Source organism: Chlorocebus sabaeus, chromosome 2 (assembly GCF_047675955.1).
Source record: "Chlorocebus sabaeus isolate Y175 chromosome 2, mChlSab1.0.hap1, whole genome shotgun sequence".
NCBI lineage: Eukaryota > Metazoa > Chordata > Mammalia > Primates > Cercopithecidae > Chlorocebus > Chlorocebus sabaeus.
This window is the reverse complement of record NC_132905.1, coordinates 94,335,967-94,360,014: the sequence shown is the minus strand read 5'-3', so window position 1 is coordinate 94,360,014 and position 24,048 is coordinate 94,335,967. Positions and strand designations below refer to the sequence as shown.

General features: G+C 37.7%; 1 protein-coding gene across 1 annotated transcript in view; it reads left to right on the top strand.

Annotated features, from left to right (window-relative positions):
• The window catches only part of DSCAM (DS cell adhesion molecule), an 812,825-nt gene that overhangs the window by 484,006 nt on the left and 304,771 nt on the right, over nt 1-24,048 (top strand). The window contains exons 4-6 of the mRNA XM_037985374.2: nt 1,085-1,231; nt 10,275-10,553; nt 15,977-16,252. Coding sequence (XP_037841302.1) covers nt 1,085-1,231; nt 10,275-10,553; nt 15,977-16,252 — 702 coding nt within the window. The remainder of the gene's footprint in view (nt 1-1,084; nt 1,232-10,274; nt 10,554-15,976; nt 16,253-24,048) is intronic.

Genomic DNA, 24,048 nt, shown 5'->3' with positions numbered 1-24,048 from the left:
CAACTGAACCTGAGAAAAACAAGCAATAAAACCTGATTCTTTGGCATTTTAGTCTTTTTTCAAAGAGAAAAATCACATTCTTTCCAGTGGAATCACATCACATGCAGAAACAACGCATAGAAGAGTCTAACGGTGGCAGGTGTACTGAGTTACCCACGATGAAGGTGCAGTGAGGCACTCTCAGCCATACTTTTATGCTCCAACTTGTTTTATCACCCAATTAAAATTGAACAGTGAAAAATATATTTAAAAGTTACATTTTCAAAGGGAAAAAAACATGGTTGCCCTTAAATTAACACTGATATTTGATCTCAATGTTGGCCCTTTCTGTACAACCGAAGCTTTACCAGTAAAAATCACAGGTTACAGATAGGACACTGTTTTGTACTGGCATAATGGGCAATGACTGATCATGAATTGTTTTTCTTGAGGTAAAAATTGTTATTGTCAATGATTTGAATAGTCCCTTTAAAAGTTAGTAATTAAGAAATAACAGTATTCTAAAACTCTGAATCTGGGAAGAATTGATGTGTGTAGTAGAATATAGTGATAAATATTGGTTTTTATTGGGAGGAAATAAGACAGCCTTTTTGGGGAAAGTTTGTAGAATATTTTGTTACTTTGTAGTCTGATATTTTTGTGCTTTTATTGAAATATTTTAAACTGAGACAAAAGTTTATACTTTCATAAACTAGAAATATGCAACAAAAAGTTAATACTCCCTTAATTTGTCACATGCTAAGAGAAATGCAATGATCCCAGAAAATATTCTATATTCGCTATATACCAATTATATGACAACTTCATTGCTGTAAGATAAATGCATGACCTAAAAAAAAGTTTGAGGTTAGATTTGCTAAGTATATATTATATAGCATAAGTACTAAAAACCCTTAATGTAGGCTAGTCAAAAAGTTAACACAGCTTGGACCCATATTTCTCACACACACACACACACACACCCATTTTTAGCCTTTTCATTAAGTTTCTTCAGGTGGAAAAAAAAACTGTTTAAGGACTTTGTCTATGTGGTTGGGTTGCTTTCATTGTATTTTAACCAAGCCTTTGTTTTCCTGTATTTCAGGATCTAGATTTCTCATCACATCCACGGGAGCCTTGTATATTAAAGATGTACAGAATGAAGATGGATTGTATAACTACCGCTGCATCACGCGGCATCGATACACCGGAGAGACGAGGCAGAGCAACAGCGCCAGACTTTTTGTATCAGGTAAAAACTCATCAAGACTCTGTCTGCCATGTCTGCTGTTTCTTTGTTAGTATCCTGAGACGACTCAATCAAAATTGTGGAGTGTTGCCATTAAAATGGAGCCTTCAATTCCTTTTCCAAAATAGTTTAGCAATTTTAAAACTCTTTTAAATGAATAGGAATACAATTTCATAGAAATACAGATTTCACATTTGTCAAACCAGTAATTGACCCATTCACATGATGACGTGTTAGCATTTCAGGGAGCACATTAGGAGTGAAAGATCCATCTCCATCTCAAATATCCATCTCAAATGCAGTCAAATTGCATGTGATTTGATTAGAAAATCAAATACAAAATACCCAACCTTTGCCTTTGTGGCTGAAGAATATAAAATTGCTCCCTGTAGTAAATATCCTGTAAGGTTGTAATAGTGAGATGGAAGTGACCAAAGGTTGCTTGCTATCAATATTTAAGAAGTACCTTATTTGTAATAATGCTTTATGGGAAGAAGTGAAGGGAACTTGTTGAACATTGGGATAATTTAAAACATCACTGCCTGAGCACCCACTTTTTGTCCTTGATAAAATGACACAGGAGCCAACATAAAGGGGCTCTCATCAGCCAAAGGGAATTAACTGAGTATCAGCAGTGATGCTTGCACATGATTGATAACCATTAAATATTGTGAAAACCTTTGAGTTCATTACAATTTTATACATATATGTGTATATGCACATACATGTGCATATATACTTCAATGTGAACACATGAATATATATTTCATATAAAGAAAGAAATAAGAATCTCATTGGTCTGCATAGTAGTAACCAGGACACTAACTCTTCATTCTGATAACAGGTGATTAAAGACAACAACAACTCAATGTATTCTGTCTTTCCTATAGCTACTGTATTTTTAGATAACCAGCTAACCTTAGTTCAGAAGGGAAAGTTCATTCTGCAGAATAATTGTGTCTACTGAATGCGACAGAAATGACAAAATTAGAAAATTCTATTTTCAACCTTAATAAAATAACTCAGATAAATTTTAACATCTGACCTCACTGATCAATTGAGTGTCACTAAGAACAGGAAAACCACACATTATGTGGATGCAATGTGAAGTGCACAGCACCCCTCTCAAAGAGAAAGAGGTTGAACACTTATCTAACCAACCCACTGAAATAAATTCCAGTTCATAAGAAAAATGCCTGTGGCAATAACGGCACAAATTAAATGATGTCATAGACAAGCAAATTCAGCATGGTAACTACCTGGTTTCTTTAGGAAGTCAAGTCAAATACATGGGAGAAAGGAGGAGGGCTGGCTCTGCATTAAGAAAGACTCAAGAGATGTAACAGCTACATGTGAATAGAAGGATCTTGATTTAATTAATTCAATTGTTTAAAAGCTAGCCACTTTTGAGCTGATGAGGAAAAATGAATTTGCAGTGTATACTGCCTGATATTGTGTAATACAGACTGTGGTTATGTAACAAAACTCTATTTTTATTAGAGAAGCATGCTAGTGATGTGATGATAAAATGACATAGCTTCCCTTTTTTGTTGCTGTTTTTGTTTTGAGGTGGAGTCTCTCTCTGTTGCCATGCTGGAGTGCAGTAGCACGACCTTGGCTCAATGCGATCTCTGCCTCCTGGGTTCAAGCGATTCCCCTTCCTCAGCCTCCTCAGTAGCTGGAACTACAGGCGTGCACCACCATGCCTGGCTAATTTTTTGTGTTTTGGTAGAGACAGGGATTCACCATGTTGGCCAGGATGGTCCGATCTCCTGACCTCGTGATCCACCTGTCTCGGCCTCCCAAAGTGATGGGATTACAGGCGTGAGCCACTGCACCTGGCCTATAGCTTCCCTTTTGTTGCATATTCTTTACCACCAAAAACAAAGTAAAACTATCAAGAAATAAACATGATGAAGAATAGAAAAGTTTTGGTGTCAGAGCCATTAATATGATGAATATATGGGATGCATCATATTATTTTTGTCTATTTCTGTGTAAGTTTTCAAACGTTTGAGATAAAAATAATTTTTGTAAATATATATTAAAAAGTTTGAAGCCTGAGACAAAGACAAAAACGATACTGAAGGGGATGAAAAGGATTTCGTTGCTTAGATTTGACATATGACCAAATATCCCCACAAGAGCCTGTCTCAAGCATTGCTTCAATCATGCACTTAAAATATAAAACATCGGATGCTGGTGAGGGTGCAGAGAAAAGGGAACCCTTATACGCTACTGGTGGCAATGTAACTTAGTCCTGCCATTATCGAAAGCAGACTGGAGATTTCTCAAAGAACTTAAAATAGAGCTACCATTTGACCCAGCAATCCCATTACAGAGTAATATATCCAAAAGAAAATAAATCACTCTTCCAAAAAGACATATACTCTTGTATGTTCATCACTGGGCTATTCACAATAATAAAGATGTGAAATCAGCCCAGGTATCCTTCAATGGTAGATTGGATAAATAAGATGTGGTATGTATAAACCGTAGTATACTGGAAAGCCATAAAAAAAAGAATGAAATCTTGTTCTTTGAAGCAATGAGGATGGAGATGGAGGCCATAATTCTTAGTAAATTAACACAGGAATAGAAAACCAAGTACCTCATGTTCTCACTTATAAGTGAGAGCTAAATATTGACCACACGTGGACACAAATATGGGAACAACAGACACTGTGGATACTAGACTGTTGAGGGCAGGGAGTTTGGGTTAAAAAGTTACCTATCAAGTACCATGCTCACTATCTGAGGAACAGGATCTCTACTCCAAACCTCAGCATCACGTAATAATCCCAAGTAACAAATCTACATATACCACCTGTATCTAAAATAAAAGTTGAAATAAAAAAAGAAATACCTCATTCCAGTTTCATAAAACAGTTTTATTGAGATGCAATTTACTTTAATATAAACTCCATTCAGTTTATTCAATAATTTTAGTAAATGCATAGAGTTGTGCCACAACTTGCACCAATCTAATTTTAGAATATTTTCACCACCCAAAAGATTCCTCCTACCCATTTGAAGCCAATTGCAACGTCCATCCCCAGTCCCAGACAACCACTAATCTATTGTCTGTCTCTGTAGAGTTGCATTTTCTGGATATTTCACGTAAATGGAATGATACAGGATGTGGATTTTGTGTCTGCCCTTCTTTCATGTGGCACCCATGTTGTAATGTGTTAGTCGTTCGCTCTTTCTTGTTGCTGAAGAGCATGTGATCATACGTAAATACTGCATTTGGTTATCAGTTCACTAAATTATGGACATTTGGGTTGTTTCCACTCTTTGATGATGAATAATCCTACTACTAACATTTGTACCTAAGTCTTTGAGTGAACATGTTTTCATTCATTTAGGGTAGGTACCTAGAAGTTGGGGCCTCATGGCAAATTGAAGTTTAAACATTTTAAGAAAATGCCAACCTGTTCTGGCTGCTTTTATTTGGCAAGTATATCACAATACACCTGGGGAAAAAATAAACTCTAGCCAATGTGATGTGAGAGGAGAAAAATGTGTGGGTTTGTAGGAAATCCTGCTTAAAAGTGACTTCACTGAGGGGGCATTCTCTTGCATTTTGGCTTTCCTTCTTTACGCCACCTGTGATGTAGATGTGAAGGCTGGCACTCCAGCAGCCATTTTTATGTGAAATCTGTATGTGTGCATATGTAAGTCTATATTTACCTTCCACCAACAATGTGTGAAGATTCCAAGTCCCTACGTCTTCACCAGCATTGTTTGTGATTTTATTGCAGTCATCCTAGTGGGTGTGAAGTCATGTCTTACTGTGATTTTAATTCATATTACCGTAATGCCTAGTGATATTGAGCATCTTTTTGTGTACTGATTAGTTATTTGTATATCTTCTTTGATGATGTAAAATATCAACGATTTTGCCCATTTTGTTTGGGTTGTTTCTTCTCATTATAGAGATGTAAGCATTTTTAATACTTTTTGGATTTGAGTTCTTGATTAGAAATATGATTTTCAAATTTTTTTCACTTAATGATGCCTTTGAAAATGCTACAGTTCTTAATTTTTTTATTTTTTTATTTTTATTTTTTGAGGTGGAGTCTTGTTTTGTTGCCAAGGCTGGAATGCAGTGATACGATCTTGGCTCACTGCAACCTCCGCCTTCTGGGTTCAAGCTATTATCCTACCTCTGTCTGTAGCTGGGACTACAGGCGCATGCCACCACACCTGGCTAATTTTTGTATTTTTAGTAGAGACAGGGTTTCACCATGTTGCCCAGGCTCATCTTGAAGTCTTCATCTCATGTGATCTGCCCACCTCGGCCTCCCAAAGTGCTGGAATTATAGGCATGAGTCACCGCGATGGACCAGTTTTTTTTTAATTTTGAAGAAGTTTAGTATATTGATTTTTTTCTGTTGTTGCTTGTTTTTTTAGTGTTATGCCTAAGAACTTCTCAAGGTCATGAAAATATTTTCCCTATGTTTTCTTCTAAAAGCTTTTATAGTTTTAGCTGTAATATGTAGATCAATAATCCATTTTGAGTTAATTTTTGTAGGTAGTGTGAGGCAAGGTTCTAATTTATTTTCCTTGTGGATATCCAATTGTCTCAGCCATGTTTACAAAATGTCATTGGAATTGCATAGCACTATCTTCAGCATATTTGAGAAATTTCTGCCAATAGTTTCAGTTAGAATAAAACTTTCTAAGTGCAGTCATTGAGAGTTGATTTTTTATGAATAGCATTAGAAGTTGGTGCATTTCGTTTTCAGAGATTGTGGGATTGTTCTGCAAAGAAAGTCAGAGGTGCGCACCGTGGTGTTTATTGTCAGCCACCCCTGCCCAAAGGGGTGACATCTTTGTGCCACCTTCTCCAACTCTACTTCTACTTCCTATTCTAAATAAAATGACAGATTTCGCAACTATTTTTTCATAGTACTTTATAATATCTTCAATATTCCACTCTAGTGTAACTAAAATCTGTATTACTGAAGAACGAGAGCTGTCATTATATTCTCATATTTCTTAAATGAATGAAGACAGAGTTCAGAATAATAGAGAAGCTTACCCCAAGTAATACATACTATCTTGGATATGATTTCTACTTACTAAACAATATTGCGATGGTGTTTATATGGCCTGCAAGTTAGTGTAGTAGGAGGTAATAAATCACATGCGGTTGAGGATGTCCAAGACCATTTCCGGAGTTGGCTTTAGGCACATCTTTGTGTCTTCTCGTTCACGGAACCCATTGGGTGTGCAGGTGATGATACTTCCAGTAACATGGATGCAGACAGCTAACCATTTTTCTAGACGCTTCGTTGATGCTAGAAGATGCCAAAGATCAGTGAGACATCATTGGTTAGGCCTGTCTTCTTAATTATTCAGTCTCTGAGAACATGGCTTGATCTCCAAACCAACACTTTTCAAAATCCGTTTGTAATTTCCTTTAGAAGCAGGTAAATAAAGCCATGAAGTTTTTGCTGGCACAGGTTCTGTACTTGGGTATTGTGAAACTTTTATATCTCTCTCGCCTTCTGGAGCCCCATAGTCATGCATGTGAATGAGTATAATTCTGGAATATAGAATTCTTCAGTTAATGAAGAATTAGAGGAGTCCTGGAGGCTCATCAGGTATTCTTTAAAAGAGTATTTAGGTTCCCTCATCATATCACTGTCACATTGTTCTCATAAGACACCAGTGAAGTTAAAAGAGCAGCAAGTTCATAATGAAGTTTTATCTCTGATGATTACAAAAGAAATAGAAAGCCAAGACATTTCAGCTAAATACTTTTGTTCTATTTTCAACAGTGCCTACTGACTGCCCCCAGTGGCTGACTACGGAATCACAGCCTCTTAAAGAAGTCTTTCTTTTTCTTTTTTATTTTATTTTATTTTTATTTATTTATTTATTATTATTATTATACTTTAAGTTCTAGGGTACATGTGCATAACATGCAGGTTTGTTACATATGTATACTTGTGCCATGTTGGTGTGCTGCACCCATCAACTCGTCATTTACATCAGGTATAACTCCCAATGCAATCCCTCCCCCCTCCCCCCTCCCCATGATACGCCCCGGTGTGTGATGTCCCCCTTCCCAAGTCCAAGTGATCTCATATTCAGGACATAGGCATGGGCAAAGACTTCATGTCTAAAACACCAAAAGCAACGGCAGCAAAAGCCAAAATTGACAAATGGGATCTAATTAAACTAAAAAGCTTCTGCACAGCAAAAGAAACTACCATCAGAGTGAACAGGCAACCTACAGAATGGGAGAAAATTTCTGCAATCTACTCATCTGATAAAGAAGTCTTTCTATTAATAAATGATTTTTTGATGTTATTGTTTATTAAAACAGAAGTTTACTCTCTTGTATATAAGTCCAGAAGCTGGTTTGCCAGCTCCAGTGTCACCAGGGACCAGGCTTTTATCTTTGTGATCCATTATCCTCAAGTGAGATTCCATTCCAGGTGATGTAAAGAAGCAAAGGAAAAATGCATAAAAACACCCCTCTCAGCTAAGTCACCTTTAAGCAGAATTTCCTACAAATCCACACATTTTCACCTCTTACATCTCCTTGGCTAGAGTTTATTTTTCCTCCAGGTTAATTGAGGTATTGAAAAATGAAAATTGAATATATTTAAGGTATACAATGTGATGTTCACTGTGTGTGTGTGTGTATATATATATATGTACACCACTATCAAGCAAAATAACATATCTATTGCCTCACTTAGTTACCATTTGTATGTGTATGTATGTATGTGTGTGATGTGATGACAACATTTAAAATCAACTGTCTTTGAAAATTTCAAGTATATAAGATAGTGTTATTAACTATAGTCGCTGTGCTTGATATTAAACCTCCAGAACCTATTCATCTGGCATAACTGAAACTTTATACCCTTTTACCTACCATATGATCTAGCAATCCCACTCTGGGTATATATCCAAAGGAAATGAAATTAGGTATCTGCACTCCCATGTTTATTACAGAATCATTCACAACAGTCAGAATATGAAAAAAACTTAAGTGTTCATTTACATATACACACATGCATAGGAATATTATTCCTATATACTCAAAGGAATATTATTCAGCCTTAAGAAGGAAATATTTCCATTTGCAATGACATCGATGAACCTGAAGGGCATTATACTAAGTGAAGAAAGCCATGCACAGAAAGACAAACATTATCTTTACTCACATACATGTGAAATCTAAAAAAGTCAAACTCAGAGAAGCAGGGAATAGAATGGGGGTTGCCAGGGACTAGGGGATGGGACAAATAGCGAGATGTTCATCAAAAAATACAAAGTTCCAGATGGCTCTCATTTGATAGGACAGTGGATATCCATTCCTTGGCCATCAGATTCATTGCAGGTAGATCAAAAAAGTCATGGCATTTTTCTTACTGAGGCAAAGACGAGAAAATTTCAGGAGGCAGGAGTCTATAACTCTTCTGTAATATCCATGTGGAACACAAGGGTGTTGGTTCATGCAAGTTCTAAACAGGATGAATTAGAAGAGACAGCAGGGAGAGAACACTGAGTTTTACGTTTAGCATCTGATCAGGTGCTGTATTTTATAGTCTTCATAGTCATGCAAAGATTATGACCTTGGGAACATCACTGCATTCAAACAAACTTGAAGGACATTGAGCTGCGTGATTTCCACAGACCCAGTTCTTGGGAATATTTTATCAAATTCCTCACCTGGTTCAAGATGATGTCACAGAACAGGCAAATTATACAAGGCCATGTCAGAAGTCATAAGTCATCATTTGCATGCTGCTGCTTTCTAGTCCATTGTCTTGCTATACCACATGTTGTTGATAGTGCTTATTCACCTGACCTCAAATACTATCTTCTCAGAGAGTCTATCCCTGAGGACCATATCTGAAGGCCTCTTGGCTGCCTCCACACCCATAACATGTGGGCTTCACTCTCTGTTATGCCCTCTTTTTCTTTCTTTAACTACACTTATTACAAATTATCTTTATTTGCTTGCCAATGTGTTGCTTGCTCCCCAACACCCACCCGCCCAACAGAACATGAGCTCCAAGAAGACACCTGTCTCATCCACCACTCTCCCATTAGTGCCTAACTCTGTGCTGGTCTACACTGGAGGATCAAAACATATTTGGGAAATGAATAAATAAAATATTTTAAAATTCAAAAGCTGTGTGTACAACTCTTTCTCTTGTGCAATAAATTTTACTAAAGGTAAACAACTATTTCTGCTAGTGTTGCTTTTTTTTTCTGTTTAAATTTATTTAGGCTGGGTGTGGTGGTGCATGCCTGTAATCCCAGCATGTTGGGAGGCCCAGGCAGGAGGATCACTTGAACCCAGGAGTTTGAGACTGTGGTGAGCAATCATTGCACCACTGCACTCCAACCTGAGCTACAGAGTGAGCCACTGTCTTAAAAAATTATTTATTTTATTAATTTTTTATGACATTTTATTGATGCATAATAGATACACATAGTTTGGGGTACATGTGATAATGTATTCACATAATTTGTTAAAATCAAATCAGTGTACTTGGGATATTCATCACATTATATGTTTGACTTTTCTTTAAACTATATTTCAATTCTTCTGTTCTAGCTATTTTGAAGTACACAATAGATAATTGCAAACCATACTCATTCCACTGATCTATCTACCACTATGTCTTATTTCTTCTCTCAAATTGCATATTTATGCCCATTAAGGATCTTTTAAAGATAATTCTGACATTCCCAGTTATGAAAAGACAATCTGATTCTTAGCCTGAGCTGACAGCTCTTGTTGCAGCCTGCTCATTCTGGATCTTTTATTCATTTACTGGGGAATGACCAACAGAAGCTCTGACCAGTGTTCAACCTTTTGTAAATTCTGAGCAGAAAATAAATTGTATGAATAGGGCATTTCTTTTTCTGTTCACTTATAAAATCTTATAGATCTGTATCAATAGTTGGTATGATGCACCAGTTTAAATTATACATGAAGTCCTACAATTATAAATGACCGCTTCAACTCCTTATTCACTGTCTCTAAGAGTTTTTATTTCTTCTACAGACCCAGCGAACTCAGCCCCATCCATACTGGATGGGTTTGACCATCGCAAAGCCATGGCTGGGCAGCGTGTGGAGCTGCCTTGCAAAGCGCTTGGGCACCCTGAGCCAGATTACCGCTGGCTGAAGGACAACATGCCCCTGGAACTTTCAGGGAGGTTCCAGAAGACCGTGACGGGGCTGCTCATTGAGAACATTCGCCCCTCGGACTCAGGCAGCTATGTGTGTGAAGTGTCCAACAGATACGGAACAGCTAAGGTGATAGGCCGCCTGTACGTGAAACGTAAGTTGGACGGTAACTTGCAAAGGTGGTGTTGGCTTCCATCGATGGAGCTCCTGTTATAAGAGAATCTCCATGTTTTCTCTATAGCTTTCCATTAACTCCCAAAAGAGTCCAGCTGAGGTCAACAGAAACCTCGTTTTACAGATGTGAAAATTAATGCTCAGATGAATTCCCCAAGGTTACACAACTGGAGAGTCTTGGGTGTCAGATTTGATTTGAAGTCTGTCTGATCCCCAAACCTCTGTGAGTTCCATTAGGCCACAGACTATTACATTTCCAAGATACGATTTCAAGATAACACTTCCTAGCTGATGAATTCACAACAGCCAGTCTCTCTAAAAATGAACAGAGCGAGAGGGTAGGATTGTTCTTTCAGCACAAGTGATGATAGCCAATCAAAGCAGTTGTCCTTTGTCTCTTTCCAGACCATTTCTGCATTAAATTTCTAAATAAGGCTATTAGCCAAAGTATGAGGCTCAAACATACCCAAATATTAGACTCGTGCCTGGTATTTTAGATCATCTACTCCAAATATGATGGATATATTTGATCTTCCATTGATTATTGATTGCCTTGGCTGCCTTGAGGAATGTGTTGAGAAGGATACTGAAGGCAGATTTGGAGGAAGGAGGAATGTGATTGCAGGGTCACAATCTAATCTACTCAAACACCCTCAATTTTGCTCATGTAGAAACCAAATTAAAGTGAATTACTCAAGATCACATGGCCAGAAAAGGAAGGCAGAGCTTTGGTCAGAAAGGAGGTCTTAGTTGCCAATATAATGCTCCTTTTTTGAAAATATATTTTTATTTGATGAACTAAATTGAACAGATTTAACCACAGGAATCTCACACTGAAAACAGAAGTGTTTTCTTACTTCCCCCTCCACCTCCCCGCCCAGCCCTAACCCTGTTTATGGAACTTTCTCTTCAATGTCAACCTGAGTGTAGACCGCCTTAGCATAATACCAGCCTAAGAGAATATATTTACATTAAATATCCAAATGACTGTCTGGAACAGGCTGTCTAGCCTGAGTCCTGCAAAATATTTGAACATGTTTAGTCTGGGATTAGAAAGAAATGGATGATAAAATCCACAGTTACACTTCTATGCTGAAGAATCATGTGGATAAAATATGCAGCATTGGACAGCCAGCCACAGGCTCCAAGTCTCTTCTACGTTAAAAGACCTCTCCTAGCTCCCTATTCTCTGCTGAATAAAGTTTATATCTTAGGATAGTACTGAAGGCATCTCAAGCAAATCCGTCTGGTCATATTTCCCCTTGTTTTGCATGAAAACCCACTTATGGCCGGGCGTGGTGGCTCGCGCCTGTAATCCCAGCACTTTGGGAGGCTGAGGCAGGTGGATCACAAGGTCAGGAGATCGAGACCATCCTGGCTAACATGGTAAAACCCCGTCTCTACTAAAATACCAAAAAAAAATTGGCTGAGTGTGGTGGCGGGCGCCTGTAATCCCAGCTACTTGGGAAGCTGAGGCAGGAGAATGGTGTGAACCTGGGAGGCAGGGCTTACGGTGAGCCGAGGTCTCACCACTGCACTCCAGCCTGGGTGACAGAGCAAGATTCCGTCTCAAAAAAAAAAAAAAGCAACCTCAGGCATAAATGGGATAATAAAAACCTATTCCTGCTAAATCTAACTTCTTCCTAATTCCTGCACAAACCATTCCTTTCCTTATTGCAAGTCACATTACTAATGTTGCTTCCTCCACATAAAAGATTATTTCCTAATACTTGGTAAACTAACACTTCCCATCTCTCTTAGCCACCATCCGCAAAGATGTGTTGTTCTCCATTCTCCTCCTGTCTCCTTCTCAACTCAGAGTATGTTACTGCTCTCTCTCTAAAGGCGTTTATCACTACCTGTATTTTAAAAGCCTTTATTATTAATGTGCTTATTTTTATCATTGTTCTCTTCTTCCACATCTAGGTGATGCTCCAATGCTTCTGGAATGTTCTCTGCCTCCCTTCTGACTGCTTCTTCTAGCTGCAGAAGAAAGCAGCTTCCTCGTTCCCATCTCTCTTCTCTATTGGAAAGCATTCTCTTGGACTCCAAATTCAGAACTGTCTTCTTGTCAAGCTCTTCCCTTTTCCTTAGGCTCTGTTTCATTTGTAGAGCTTCAAATTCCTTGCCTCTGAAAATAAGCTCTGAATCTGTACTTGTAGCCTTAGCTTCCTTCCTGAGTGTCAGACAAGTGTGTCAACCAGCTTTCTTTCAGAAATTTCGCTGGCACTTCAACAGTGTCGGATACCAAACTAAACTCTCCACCACCTCTTCCTTCCAAGTGGCTCTTGTTATTATTACCAACATCTTCCTCCCTGTCATCCATCAGATGCAAACATGAAATCTTGGGTGCTCTTTAAGCCTTTCCTTTCTACATCCTGCCAAGTCCTGCCATGTCCTGCCGAGTCCTGCCAAGTGATACAAACTGAATCTCACAGTTAACTCAGCTCTGTTCTCAACTTCTGTCCTGCCTTAGATTGGATCTTAATTGTACCTACACTAGACATGTGTAATGTCTTCACTGACCGGTTTTCCTCACCCTCATTTGTCAAAAGACCTTTGACTTAGTGATTCCATTAAAAGTATGTTTGAGCTGGGTGCAATGGCTTGTGCCTGTAGTCCCAGCTACCCAGGAGGCTGAGGCAGAAAGGAGGAGGAGTTTCAGGCTACAGTGAGCTATGATTGTGCCACTGCACTCCAACCTAGGTGACAGAGCAAGGCCCCGTTTCCGGGGAGAAAAAAAAAAAAAGACTTATTTGCTAAGCATTTTTGAATGCCTTCTTTAGTTATCTTTGTTTAATTCCAAAATCTCAGGGATTCTCTGTTGCATCCAAAATGAATCAGAAACTCTCAGACATGCCCCTGCTCCCTGCCTTAATTCATGTGGTTCCCAATCTCTGTGATTCCTTCTTTCCATTCTGACTGGTCTCAGTTCTATCCATCCTTGATATCTGGATTTCCTGCTCTTCCCAACCACCCTTCTCCACATGTGCTATCTCTCTAATGGCCCTTGCATCACTCTGGTTGGTTATTACAGCCATTTATTGCCTTTTCTTATCAACCTAGAAGACTGAGCTCCTTGAAAACAAAGTGTGGTGAGATGAAAAGTTAGGAACAACTGGGGTAAAAAAACTTTTTTCACCCACTTTTTGATGGGGTTGTTGTTTTCTTATAAATTTGTTTAAGTTCCTTGAGAATTCTGGATATTAGACCTCAGTCAGATGGATAGATTGCAAAAATTTTCTCCCATTCTGTAGGTTGCTTGTTCACTCTGATGATAGTTTCTTTTGCTGAGTAGAAGCTTATTAGTTTAATTAGATCCCATTTGTTAATTTTGGCTTTTGTTGCAGTTGCTTTTGGTGTTGTAGTCATGAAGTCCTTGTCCATGCATATGTCCAGAATGGTATTGCCTAGGTTTTTTTCTAGCATTTTTATGGTTTTAAGTTTTACATTTAAATCTTTAATCCACCTTCAGTTCATTTTTGTATAACGTGTAAACAAACCTGTACGTTCAGCACATGTATCCCAGAACTTAAAGTGAAATAATAACAATAGCAAAAGGAGAAGATTACCAGGGTGGATTAAAAAGCAAATCTTAGCCATCTGCCATCTACAAGAGATGTTTGTTAATTTAAAAGATGTATTTATATGTCTTGTGTCCTCCATGTGCTTCTGTTAAGCAATCAGAGGTCATTAAGATCTTTGTTTCTCTATATGTCATTTGCCATTTTTGCTATCTGCCTTAAAGAATTTCTCTTTATTTTTGGTTTTCTATAATTTGTAATATGACTAGACAGGATTTTCATCAGATTTTTCCTGCTCGGCACTTTCTGACCTTTAAAAATCTGTAACCGTATGTCTTTCACTGAAAATTTTGTTTTGTTTTGTTTTGCCATTTACCTGTTGATTAGATTTGGCTGAGTTACTTAAGCTCTCTGAATAACCATTTTCTGTTTTGTAAAATGGAGATAACACAAAAATTAATAGGATTAGGAGAAGACTGACTTCAATGACCTATGAAAGATAGTCAATAATTTTATAGCACATGCTAGTTGCACCATAAGTATTATTCCATTTTTCTTGCCTGTGAGTGTAACCTCATCCTTGGCACCTGACAGATGCTCAGTGAATGCTTTCTACATTGGATTAGGGTTGTTGAATTGAAAACATGGGAAGGTGAGGATGAAAGTTTCATCCCTGTCTAAATCACTCAGCCTCATTTTAAAGAAAATCTCGGCCGGGCGCGGTGGCTCAAGCCTGTAATCCCAGCACTTTGGGAGGCCGAGACGGGCGGATCACGAGGTCAGGAGATCGAGACCATCCTGGTTAACATGGTGAAACCCCGTCTCTACTAAAAAATACAAAAAACTAGCCGGGCGAGGTGGCAGGTGCCTGTAGTCCCAGCTACTCGGGAGGCGGAGGCAGGAGAATGGCTGGAACCCGGGAGGCGGAGCTTGCAGTGAGCTGAGATCCGGCCACTGCACTCCAGCCTGGGCGGCAGAGCGAGACTCCGTCTCAAAAAAAAAAAAAAAAAAAAAAAAAAAAAAAAAGAAAATCTCTGTTTCATGGTCACAAATTCTAATACCAACCCATTTGTTGGTTGGTTGGTTGGTTGGTTTTTTCCCCACAATCGTGTGTTATTGGCCCTTGGTAAACCACATATGGCATATGAATGAGTATACGTGTGTGTGAGAATGGCCCAGGGTAAACCCACCAGTGCCACCTTGGGACAAGGCAAATTAGGATTTATATGTTCAATGTTCAATACTTATGTCACTATTGGTAGCCAGCACATTGCTTTTTTTTTTTTTTTTTTTTTTTTTAAAGACAGAGTCTCACTCTGGTCGCCCAGGCTGGAGTGCAGTGGCACGATCTTGGCTCACTGCAAGCTCCACCTCCCAGGTTCATGCCATTCTCCTGCCTCAGCCTCCCAAGTACCTGGGACTACAGGTGCCCCCCCACCACGCCCGGCTAATTTTTTATATTTTTAGTAGAGATGGGATTTCACTGTGTTAGCCAGGATGGTCTCGATCTCCTGATATCGTGATCTGCCCGCCTTGACCTCCCAAAGTGCTGGGATTACAGGCGTGAGTCACTGTGCCCGGCCTGCATTTCTTATTGTCAGTGGATTTATATCAACATCCTCACATAGACTCAGTGAGAAGGCAGTTTGACCAACATTATTCCATTTGTTGCATAGAGAAATAAAGCCAGAAATAAAAAATAGCGAAGAGGATGTTCCCAAACAAAATGTTCCTCTGTGAAATAATATGGCTCGTAGGAACTGTATGGAGTGTGACTGCAGTGATGCACTTGCTTTGTTGAAAGTCCAGCCTGTTGTCCAAATGCTATCTAGTGATGTTTTTACCTTTTTTTCTCTCTCTCTCTTACTAAAACCTCCAGAGCCACTGAAAGCCACCATCAGTCCCAGGAAGGTTAAAAGCAGCGTGGGTAGCCAAGTTTCCTTGTCCTGCACCGTGACAGGAACTGAGGACCAGGAACTCTCCTGGTACCGCAATGGTGAAATCCTCAACCCTGGAAAAAATGTGAGGATCACAGGGATCAACCACGAAAACCTTATTATGGATCACATGGTCAAAAGTGACGGGGGCGCATACCAGTGCTTTGTGCGCAAGGACAAGCTGTCCGCTCAAGACTATGTGCAGGTGGTCCTTGAAGGTCAGTGGGCCTCGTTACAGGGTGTGGCTGAAAAAGAACCCAAACCCAGAGCACTCAGAAAAGAAGAAGACAGGGCAAAGCCGTGCTGATCACTCAGTTCTGGGCTCTGTCTGTCTCACCAGCTACTACTCTACCCTAATTTTTCAAGCTAAATCAGGCAAATGGGAGAGAAAGTTCTGATGAGAATGAAATTGTTTCATATTAGAAGTAATGTAAAGTAACATAAATGTTACCCACTCATTAGTTGTAAGTTATTTGCCAAGATTGAAAACTTAGAAGAAACTTGACAATTAACAGTTTTGTTGATCGTTCATCTCTAGACCAGGGTCTTTCAAGAATGCCTTGCTTGGGGAACTTTTTTCTTTTTTGTTTCTTTTCTTTTCTTTTTTTTTTTTTTATTTTATTTTATTTTATTTTTTTTTTTTGAGATAGAGTTTCACTCTTGTTGCCCAGGCTGGAGTGCAATGGCGCAATCTCAGCTCATCACAACCTCCAGCTCCTCAGTTCAACCCATTCTCCTGCCTCAGCCTCCCGAGTAGCTGGGATTACAGGCATGAGCCACCACACCTGGCTAAGTGTGTATTTTTAGTAGAGATGGGGCTTCTCCATGTTGGTCAGGCTGGTCCCAAATTTCTGATCAGGTGATCCGTCTGCCTCAGCCTCCCAAAGTGCTGGGATAACAGGCATCTTGGGAAACTTTTTTATGTGTTGTGGGATCTTTAGCAGCGTCTTTGGCCCTTTTCCACTAGATGTATGCTAGGAGCACCTTCCTCCAAGCTGTTACAACCAAAAATGTCTCCAGACATTGCCAGGTGTTCGCTGGGTGGGGTGTGGGCAATAGCCTCCAATGGAGAAGTACAACTTCAGATTCAAAATGCAGAGCGAAAGGTCAATACAGTGGTTGGTGGAGTGAAAAAATGGCATCTGTTTGGTGCAGTTGTCCCTAGTTCCATCCAAATGTTCACAGATTTAAGTAAATGAAATTTGTGAGGAATTATTTTGTGGTATAATAACAGGTTTTAGGTATGTGATACAGTTTGCTTTTTTTTTTTTAACTGGTTACTGCATACTAAATCTTCAAGCTTATCAGTCAGCCAGAGAAAGAAGCTATCACGGGCAACATATATTTATCACTACATGATTGAACTAGCTTCTATCTATGTATTTGTGTGTCTCGTTGGAAATTATGTCCTTCTATATAATTTAAAATTCATCTGATATCAATTGATTAAAATAATAAAATGATTTTGATATAGCCTAAAGGGAGAACAAATAAAACACATTGATATATGAAAATAAGTTTAAATATATCTTGATTATAAGAGCATATTTCTGTTATTCTTTTTTAACCTTAGCTAATTTTTTAAGAAGTAGCAGGCTTAGCAATGAGATTCCTATTTTGATTCAGTCGTTTCATTGCAGACAGAGAGATTTTTAAAGTAGAGGTGAAATTAGCTGAAAGCATGGTATTCATATTAAATGCCTGACACTGTGTTCCGTATAATAATTAAGTGAAGAAAGTAATCAATTTGTGCAGAACCAGTTTGCTAATGATGATGCACTCTAGTCCTTACATAGTCACTATTTTTAGATTCTTTGTAGAAAAAGGAGAGATCACCTGTCTAGGCCCAGTTACCTCGGCAACCATTTCGTGCAACTAAGAAAACCTAAAGACCATATTGATAATCCATAATGATGTCAGAAGAGTTCAGGTTATCAGAGTGACAGCAAGAAAGATTTCAAAGACACTCAGGTCTCCCTGGGAAAATAATGTCTGCTTTCATCTCCAAAAGAGCCTGTCACTTGAACTAAAAAGGGGGCCGAGGAGCACCGCCAGCACACTCGCGGATTTATTTGTCGCATGTCAGCTTCCATTCAGGACAAGAAGCTTCACTTTATTTTTTTTTCTCTTCTGAGAGATGACAGTGCTAATGTAGCAAAAGAAAGCAGAAATGGAATTACAAATACATATCTAGTACCTGCTTTAAAAGAATGTCTGGCTAATTTCCTGTGGAAAACAAAAATACTCCAATTATTCTCACTGAAATAGCGATGGATTAAAGTAAAACTATAAAAATTTGTAATACTATGAACTAGAACTGACCATAGATACAATGGAGAATCTGGGAATATTTCCTATGAGGCTATAAAACGGAATTTAATAACTATAGGTTCAGGATAAAACCATAATACCTTGAAAATGGAATGATTTTTTAAAAAGAATAATTAAAGGTTTCCAGTTCTGGAAATGGTTAAATAGCATATATCAGATTAAGTCCCAAGATGATAAAACACAAGAAACTTTGGGAAAAGCAAAAGTATATATAGACACTTGAGAGACACCAAAAGCAAATTGGAGAGTGTCCTCTTCCACTGAGGACACAGCTGAACTCCAAAAATGGGGGGGAGAATGCAAGTGTGTAATAAAAAAAATAATTAGACATACAAAACACAGGACTCTGCAACCAAAGGACACAAGACAAAGCAAGCAGTAGAAACAAATCATGAGAGGACCCAGACGTTAGAACTGGCAGGCAAGGACTTTACAGCTGCTATTTAAAATATGTTCAGTAACTTACAGGAAAATATGGACTGAAAGAGTGAATGTATGGGAAAGACTAACAGAGAAATTGAAACTGTAGAAAAGAATCCATAGAAATGAAAAAAATCACCATATTTGCTTTAATATAAGATTAGAGAAGGAAGAAGAAAGTATCAGTGAACTCGAAGATAAATCTTAGAAAATTATCCAATCTGAAGCATGGGGAGAAAGAAGATTACAAAGAAAATGATTAGAGCTTCAGTGACAAGTAGGACATCATCAGATAACCTGACAGACACATATGATTAGAGGCCCAGAAAAACAGGAGACAGGGAATGCAGAAGAAAAAAGTATTCAAAGAGATAATGACCTTAGTTTTATCAACTTTGGCATAAAAGTAAGGTTGCAGATCTAAGAAACTCAGCACACTCCAAAAATAAACACAAAGAAAATTCTATGTCAGTACATCAGAGTTAAGCTGCTGAAAACCAAAGATAAAGAGAAAAACTTAAAAATCTGAGGGAGGAAAAATGTTACATAAAGGGGACATGAAGAACAAATGGTGGATGATTCATCAGATATTTTGGAGGACAGGAGACAATGGAGCAACATCTTTAAAATATTGAAGAGAAAACGAAAAACAAAGACACAAGCCCTGCCAACGTAGACTTCTATAGCAAAAAAACCAACAACAACAGGCTGTAAAAATGAAGACAAAATAAAGATATTTTCAGTAATAAAAAGGTGAAAGAATATGATGTCAGCAGCCCTGCACATTAGGAAATGATAAATGAAGTCATGCCATATGTAGAGAATGGACACTTACATCTATAGGATATAGATAACATGGAACAGAAACGGAACATAAAATGGAAACATATCTATAGGAACAAATACCATGAGAAACAGTAAACATATTCGTAAATATTTAGCAAAATTGTGTTTTATTTTTTAATTTCTTTTAACAATTGATGATTATAACATTATAAAATTACCACACTTGGCCATGTGCTGTGGTTCATACCTGTAATCCCAGCATTTTAGGAAGCAGAGATAGGCGGCTCACTTGAGGTCAGGAGTTTGAGACCAGCCTGGCCAACATGGCCAAATCCCATCTCTATTAAAAATACAAAAACTAGCCAGGTGTGGTGGCACGTGCCTGTAATCCCAACTACAGGCAGAAGCAGGAGAATAGCTTGAACCCAGGAGGTGGAGGTTGCAGTGAACTAAGATCCTGCTACTACACTCCAGCCTGGGCGACAGAGTGAGACTCCATCTCTAAAAGTACAATACAATACAATACCAACACTTTATTATAGAATTAATATAATAAATAGATGTAATAACAAAAAGGGAAGAATTATTTGTTGCAAGGTTCTTACATTTCACATAAAGTACTGCAATCTTAACTTTTAGTAGACATAATTTAAAACATATACACCCACATAGATATACATATAGGGGTGTGTGTGTGTGTGTGTGTAAATGGAACTTATCTTGTAAATGCAAGATTGGAAGAACATTAAAAATCTAATCTGTGTGACTATATTAATAGAATAAGGGAACAAATCCAATTGATTATCTCAATATATACAGAAAAAATCATTTGATGAAACTTGCATCCATTCAGCATGAAGAATCTCCAGCAAACTAGAGAGTCTGGAGATCATCCTTGACCAGATAAGTGGCATCTGTGAACAATCTACAGCTAAAATCATACTTACTGGTTAAACACTAAATGTTTTTCATTTAAGATTGAGACCAAGGCAAGGATGCCCACATCCACCACTTCTATTCAACATTATACTAGCAGCCCTAGTTAGATTTGAGTAGAAATAAAATATATGGAGTTTGGAAAAGGAAAATTTGCAGCTGTCTTAATTACAGGCATTGTTGTTTACAAAGAATATGACAAGGAAACAATAAAGCAATTTCTAAAAGTGAGTTTAAAAAGTCATTGGATATAAGAATGATACACAAAATGCAATTTTATTTCTGTATACTGAGAAACAATTGGAAACTAATATTTTGAAACTTTCATTTACAATAACATAAAACATAAGATAGGAATATATTTAAAACAAATGTGAAAGATTTCAACATACAAAAATACAAAACTCTGCTAATATAAAATTGAAATAACCTAAATAATTGAAAAGATATACCATATTCAAGGATTAGAAGACTAAATATTCTTACGTTAACAATTCTCTGTAAAATGATAAATGTGATTTCAAGCAAAACCAGGGCATGGTGGCTTGTGCCTGTAATCCTAGTATTTTGGGAGGCTGAGGCAGGGAGATCTCTTTAGCCCAGGAGTTTGAGGCTGGCCTGGGAAACATGGCAAAACTTCGTCTCTACAAAAAAAAAAAAAAAAAAAATAGGTGTAGTGGTGTGCACCTGCAGTCCCAGCTACCTGGAAGATTGTGCCACACCAAAGACAACAGAGGGAGACACTGTCTCAAAAAAAAAAAAAAAAAAAAAAAAAAAAAAAATTACACACACACACATACATATGTACTTTTTCAACAAATTAACACTGAAACAACTCAATAAATGTATAGCAAAGAATGAGTATTAATCCCTACATCACACTTCATATCCACACAGAATTAAGTTGCTATCCATATAGAACTGAATATAAAGTATAAAGCAATACAGTCTCCAAAAGAAAACATAGAATAATTCTTCATGATATGCAAATAGGTAACAATTTCTTAGGACACAGAAAGCATTAAATGTCAACACAAGTACATTATTAAGAAAAGATAAAGGCAACCACAGACTGGGATAAAATATTTTATATACACACAAATATATGTGCTATATATATGTTGACAGATATATATAATCGCTATAGGATATCTGACAAATATATCAGATCATTATAAGATATCTGACATAGATGCTATATATATATATATTTCCTTGTATTTCAAGTACATAAAGATTTAAATTTGTTGTATTCCACAACAAATCAACAACAAAAAGGTAAACAATCTAATATAACAATGGCCAAAGATTTGAGCAGATACTCACTAAAGGAAACACACGGATGGCCAATAGGCACATAAAACACGTGCCTTCCATGGTATTTCTGGGAAAAATATACAACCTGCATTTAGTCATGAGGAAATATGAGACAAACCCAATTTCAGCAACTGACTACAAAATTACTCTTCAAAAATATAGAAGTCAAGAAACACAAAAGAGGCTGAAGAATATTCCAGATGAAAAGAGACTGATATGGCATGAAACATAAATAATGGGTGACACAGACTGCACTGGAAAAAAACAGTGACGAAAGATATTAGTGGTCAACAGACAGAATTTTGCTGTGGACAGTGCGTTAGATAATAGTACTGTTCCAAAGTCACATCTTCTAATTATATTCCAAGTGTACTCTGGTTGTGATGAAATATATGCACGTATAAAGCATGCGTACTCTATTATTATGTTTCTTCTAAGCTCAAGCACAGGCAAAACCAGCACATCCTAAATCACAGCAGTGATCTGTGTTGGATGGGGGTTGATTGAAAGGAGCCCTTAGGGAATTTTGCTGATGGAAATGTTTTATATCTTGATCACTTTGGTGGTTACTCTGGTGTATATATTTAGCAAAACTAAGCTGTACATTTAAGATCTGTATGTTTCACTGTATGTAAAATTTACCTACAAAAAGAGAAGTATAACTGAAGAACCCGCTGCTAAACCCATGAGTTTTCAGAGCTTAATGTAAAAACGAGTGAAAAGAAATCTACAGCTAAACACATTTTACAAAAACCACGGAATTATGGAATTATGAAGGACACATGAAATAACTCCAGTACTCCTAAGCATTAATGACTGATCACGAACAATGAATAGCAATCATGATGACATCTAACTTCTCCGTAAAATTAAACACAGGATGTGATGAGGCAACGTCTGCAGTGCGTTAAAGACAAAAGCATCGATTTTGCATGTTAATATTTTAAAGTTTTCTTTTTCATCTCTGACAGTAAGAGACAAAATGCTTACAACCCAAGGACACTGCAATATGCTACTTATGAGCATATCTTGGAGAAAACAAACTCCAGGGCCTTCTCCAGCCACCTGAAACATGAGCTGGAATGAATAAGTGAGATTCAGGAATTTGGGAAGGAATAGATGGTAGAGGGGTGGAGGGAAGAGCTGCAGCACAGCCCCACCATCATGAAGACCCTACACAACTGGCCTCCCCGGCCGAGAACTAGGCCGCAAGGTTTTGGGGGAATGAGTGGCACTTTCCTCAAGGATGTTAGGAACTATTAACCATTAACTGTTGCCTTTCCCTGATGGAATTGCAAGCTATCCTAAATTTTGCTTGCCTCCTTTGTTTTTGTTTATAATACTTTCCAATTTTCAAGAAGAAAGATATTCAAAAATGGAGATATATTTTTAATAATAAAAATTAAAAACTAAAAGAAAAATCTAGTCATTCTTATCTTTCATTATGGGACAACCCTTTAATTGAACACAAAAATTCTTTTTAAAAATAAAAAATGTCCCCTCCAGCAAGGTCTCTTACCAGACTCAGAAATCCTGTGGCATGTGATTACAATTATGTCAAAATGACCCACTTATGCCTAGAAAAAATGTGTCACAGTGTTGATTTGTATGCCTGAGGCTGGCTGACCTATTGGTAACTTTTCTTCTGATTTTCATACATTTCCTTTAATATGCATGTATTGCTTTTTATAAATGGGAAAACATACATAAAAGAAACATGCATTTGTAACTATAATAAGAGAAAAAACTCATATGGATGATAGAAAAATAATGGAATATGAAAATTTGATCTATGTAAACATACTGAAAATTTCTGTGGAAACTTCTCTGAGATTAAGATCCTAGTTTGCCTGCGACAGTTCTGGGTCATGCCTGTTCTCTTGGCATAATTAGTAGTCGTTTCTGTTTCGGCCTCAAAAGTGTCCCAGGTTGGATGTTAAATTATATGACCGGCCTACTTAAGTTACTTTTAGAGATATTTAAAACATGCTTAAGTACCCACCCTACTTAAGGGATCTTTAGAAGTTTTTAATACACGGCATTTAATGCAAACTTTATTTAGCTTCTGCCCATTCTCAGAGACTTCATGGAAGTTTGCATGCAGTTACCATTTGTAATTAAAGCTGTAAAAGAGGAATTCTTATGAGAAAATGATGAAGATGAGATCATCAATCTCTCAGTAGTCTCCTTTATTCCTGTAAATGATTCCCTGGTGAGAAAACCC